Source organism: Blennius ocellaris (genome assembly GCF_963422515.1).
Source record: "Blennius ocellaris genome assembly, chromosome: 20".
Classification (NCBI taxonomy): domain Eukaryota; kingdom Metazoa; phylum Chordata; class Actinopteri; order Blenniiformes; family Blenniidae; genus Blennius; species Blennius ocellaris.
In genome coordinates this window covers 22,038,225-22,043,462 of record NC_137669.1, presented here as the reverse complement: position 1 = coordinate 22,043,462, position 5,238 = coordinate 22,038,225, and the positions used below count along the sequence as shown (strand labels likewise).

The window sequence follows — 5,238 nt, the reverse complement described above, 5'->3', positions numbered from 1 at the left end:
CACACACACACTGAGAAACACACACTGAGAAACACAGACACACACACGCCACACTGAGAAACCACACACACAGCACACACAACACACACTGAGAAACACACACACACACACACACACCTGAGAAACCACACACACACACACACACACTGAGAAACCACAGACACACACACGCACCTGAGAAACACACACACACACACACACACACACACTGAGAAACACACACACACACACACACACACTGAGAAACACACACACACACACACACTGAGAAACACACACGCACACTGAGAAACACCACCACACACACACACACACACACACACACACTGGTCGCCCCCCAGAGAGCAGCACACTGTAGCAGCCAGAGAGAGTTCAGCGTTGGGCAAAGTCTAAAACCGCCACTACTGCTTCCTGCGCTGGTGTGAGGCCGTCAACCTGGGTGGCGAGGAGAGCGCTGCGGCACGCCGACAGCTTCAAACTCTTCTCCCACTCCGCCGCCGCCGCCGCCGCCGGCGGCCGCCAGCCTCATTGTTCCCTTCGCACATCTCACTGAGGGACGGAACACGGCGACTCCACTGTCTTGTAATAAGTGCGCGTTGCTTGCCGTCGTAGTTCAAGCGGCCGGTAGCAAGCGAGGCCTTCGCGGCGAGGCGTGCGTTCAGAAAGCGCTTGCAGATGTGACTATTAAGGTGTCGATAACCGCAAGACTACATAAACCTCGGCTCTGGAACATTAAACATTCCCGTCCTGTACACTTCCTTGTTGATTGAACTGTATACGAGTTGGCTCGGCGTCAGCGGCGGCTATTTCCTGGTGTAATCTGAGCGCTCTAAACACTGCAGACACAGAGAGAGAGAGAGAGAGAGAGAGAGAGAGAGAGAGAGAGAGAGAGAGGGAGAGATGCAGTAGCTCATGTTTGGATGATGGCTGTGCAATACAGCACGCAGAGATCGGAGGTGTTTGTTTATGTGGAGGAGAATAAAGAGTCCTGAAGTACAACGCCGTTCAACCGCAGTCGTTACGCGACTATTTTTGGCCACACGGCTCATTTCCACGCTGCAATTTGAGTTGAAAATCTCAAGGCTGGGTTTTCATTCAGAGACATCGTGTACATGTCACTTTCACTGTTTATAGGATTATGTGGCGTATATATTTTTAAATCTTTTAAATTGTTATTTTTAATATAGGCCTTTTTGCACTGTGGGTCCGAGAGGACTGAAATGTCATCTGTGCTGTGTGTCATGCATATTAGCACACTTGACAATAAAGCTGACTTTGACTTTGACTTCATGCAAAAACAAGAAAAAGCAAAAAAAAATCGAACTGTCGAGAAAGTTTACTGTTCGTCACATTCATCCACAGCCAATGTGAGCATCAGTGTCAGTTGCCCTTGGACATATGGACTGATAAGTGAGGTAGGGGGGGGGGTTGAACCTGCAACCCTGCAATTGAGCAACAATTTCCAATCCATTCAATTTGAGATTCTGGGATTTCAGTGATCGTCAAACTTGATTTAAATATTCCTAATAATGTTAAGACTGCGTGCACCGCGGTACCACGAGTTATATTAAGCGGCAAAAGTTGGCAGAAATCTCAAAAAAACTGCAGCGCTTCATGCCCGGGGGGGGGGGGCGTCCAACTCATTTGAAGAATAATGTGCAGTTTACCTGCAGCGACTCCAGGAAGCGGAAGGAGCCCAGGCGTCGACCCCGGGGCACCAGGCAGAAGGTGGAGTTGTGGAGGAGCTCCTGGTAGTCGAACCTGCGAAAGAGAAGAGCGACCGAGATCAGATTAGATTCTTATCGGTAGCAAAGGTTATTGCGCGAAAACCAAAGCCATAAAAGTGAATAAATTATGAATGCGGGGCGAATCCCAGCAGCGCAGATGAAAGACGACGTCGACCTTGGAAGACATTCAAGTAATGAGCTCGAGAATTGCGTACGTCTCCCCAGACGTCGCGAGATTGGAAAAAAAAAAGAATCTCCGCTTATGTTAAAAGTGATTGTACTGTAATGGCCCGGTTGTTTCCCCCGTTCCTCCGGTTCGTGCCGCAAGCCACCCCTTCATTCTTATATTTAACGTCTGTCGCACGTGAACTACGGGCAGGGTTTTTTTGCAGCTTTTCCACTCGTGTTGCTTCGTCACGACGGGCTCCGACGATTCGCCGTGGTGGATCTGCCTTCAGCAGACACGCTGGCACCGGCGCAGATAGCCAACTGTACGGCGGAAGAAGAAAACCATGAATCACCGCGCTCGCGAGCAAATACGCCCTAATCTCTGTTCTGCATTGATTTGAGCTGGAGACTTAAGACGGCGCGCCACTTTGTTCTCGTGTTTCACGTCCGTGCGCCACGAGGAGAAACGTGGAATAAAATATAAGAGAGATGGAAAACCGCTGCATCAATGCCCTCCCTCATTCCCCCTCGGCGGCGGAGCGTCTGGAACGGCCTCGTGGTGAAAGAAGCGCCCAGAGGAGGAAACAAAACAGCCTCTCAAACCCTCGGATGTACAAGTGGGGGTCAAAAATGACCCCCGATTCAAATAAATGCCTTTTTTTTTTGCAATATACTGGGTTGTTATTCTTCAAAAATCTTTAAAACAAAGAGTTGTAATGTTTTCATATCCCAGGTGTTCCTCTTAAAACATGTTTGTGACATGAGGCCATTTGTATTTTTATGTATTTTTTCATTGATTTTAAGAAATCACAGTTTTTGTATCGCGACCCCCCACTCTTCCACAAGCAGTTCCTCTGGAATCTTCTATGAAACTAGCAACTCTAACTGTCCCACTTACACATCTGATGTCATCTTATACATCTAATGCAACTTTGACTGTCAATACTTTCCCACTTACACGTGTGACGTCAGCAGTCTCGCAACCCTGGAGGTCATTTTTACCCATTAATGAAAAAATAAAATAAAAATGCAAATGGCCTCATGTCACAAACGTGTTTTATGAGGAATACCTGGAATATGAATATAATACAACTTTTCATTTTTGACCCCACGTGTGCATCGAAGGGTTAAAGGGAGAGTTGGACTTTCCTTTCCTCATCTCATCACTCCACCTCCTCCCCTCCACCCGTCCCGCTCCCTGCTTGTTTACTTTCTGCGGAGGGTAAAATGTGCCCGCCATTAATCTTCCCGCTCATTTATTTAACCCCCCCCCCCCCCCCCCGGCCGTGACGAGGCGCAGTCCTCTTGTCGGTTGATTCCGTTGCTGACGTTGGCATCGGTCAACACCGCCGGGCTCCTGGACGCCGGCGCCTGAATGGACGTGTTGTTTATTGAAAACACGGCACATGATTACACAAAACTGAAAGGCGGCCTTGTGTGTGTGTGTGTGTGTGTGTGTGTGTCTGGGTTTCATCGTTTTTAAATTTTTGTTTCACGGCAACGTTCCGAAAAACACGCCGACGGCAGAAACACTGGAAACCCGAGCGACGCTCGGTAGAGGACAGATCCCCACCGACTGGTTAGCATCGCTAGCATGTTAGCCGCTAGCTCACATCAACGCTAACCAGCCCGTCGGGTAGCGACGTCACACGGACCGCTACCCGAGTCAGTGCGTTCACGCCGGTGCTTCTGGATTCTCTGTCGGGGAAAAGATACTAGCTTGCGAGCTCCGGAGCGTCTCCATGGCAACAGACGCTGGTCTCCTCCGTGAGGTACCTCTCACATCTGCTTTGTACGGGATTTTTTTTTTTGTGGCATTTTTGGGGGGATATATTCGGAAACGGTTTGCCGTTAACGTCCCAAAATGTAATCGATTTTTTTTCATTGGACGACGACGACGATGACGATTCCCCGAAGATTTCAGACAATGTTGTTAATTAGTTCTCACGAAAAGACGGGTGAAATGCATCCCGAGTAGTGTCGCCGTGTAAACGAATCCCCAAAGCGCAACGAAGGTTTTGTGCGTTTCTGAATCTGATGATGCACAGAGAGCAGCCGTCACGACCATTAAAAGAGATTTACACAATGTATTTTCTGAGGGATTTGTGTCCAAATCTTGTTCAAAGCTTGAGGATTTATGCAAAAAAAAAAAAAAAAAAAACATGCATTTAGCGATGCGTGAGTAAATGCATTTGTAGATTACATCAGAGGAGACGTTGGAGACGGCGTATTTATAGGTTTTTGGGCAAAGAGAATAAATAAATGTGTAAGTGAGAATGTGCAGAGCATTGAGAAGTCACTATATCCACTTCTCCTCCTGTTATATTAGCTTGTGCGACTGTGTGTGTGTGTGTGTGTGTGTTTCCGTCCGCGGCTGCATCCATATCATCTAATGTTAAACAGCAGGGGCCTTTTACATGTCTGAATGTAGTGAGCCTGAGCCGGTCGGTCTGACCCATTTCTGTCTGCTGGCCTGCTGTTTGTGCGAATATGTGGAGATTGTGTGGGTGTGTGTGTGTGTGTGTGTGTGTGTGTCTCTCTGTGTCTTGTTGTGCACAAGCTGGTCCGTCTGCACAATCCAGCAGTCTGGCAAAGCGGCTGCTGTTCTTTAATGAGGGAATGTACTTAGACGCAGGGAACAAGTAAATCATTTAAAAGCACTTTGTTACCAACAACAAACGACCAGGCCTGCTGTGTGTCTCCTAAGCTCTCTCTCTCTCTCTCTCTCTCTCTCCCTGCATCCTCCCTTTGAGCGCACGCGTGTCGTCGTTGTCATACAGACTCCAAACAGCAGGTTTATCAGCGGGCGGCTCAATCAGAGACGAAGCTTTAATTGCTTTGATAGAAATTCACCAGTTACGACTCAAAGCCCAATTTATGGACGTTCGGTCTTTCGGTGGTCGTAAAAAAAAAAAAGTTCGGTTTATGTGTCTCACTTGTGCTAAAAGTTTTTAAAGGTTACTCTTGCGATTGGAATGACCATTATCCTTTGGGGGGTTTTCGTAATTGCTGAAGTTTTTATCAGGCCCGGGAGAAGCGAGGCGAGACGTCCAGACGATGACACGAAGTGAGATTTTCCTCAAGACTCGACGTTTTGAAAACGACTCCCGAGCTTTTTTTTTTTTTTTTTTAAAACGATGCGTTTAAACCTGAAGTTTTTCCGTGTGTCGGGATAATACCCCGCTCTGATCAGTGTAACCCCCACCACGACCTCATCTTGATCCTTCTTCCTGCAGGAAGTGAGGACATTTAGAGACGCTGCACATGCAGAAAAGAGCTAAAAAAATAAAAAAAATAAATGTGTTTTAAATCCAAATAAAGTGAGCTTTCACCTCTCGTACAC

General features: G+C 47.5%; 1 protein-coding gene across 1 annotated transcript in view; it reads right to left on the bottom strand.

Annotated features, from left to right (window-relative positions):
* Window positions 1-5,238, bottom strand: part of ext1c (exostoses (multiple) 1c) — a 97,683-nt gene that overhangs the window by 17,930 nt on the left and 74,515 nt on the right. Inside the window, exon 3 of the mRNA XM_080516379.1 lies at window positions 1,668-1,761. Within this exon, the coding sequence (XP_080372505.1) occupies window positions 1,668-1,761 (94 nt within the window). The remainder of the gene's footprint in view (window positions 1-1,667; window positions 1,762-5,238) is intronic.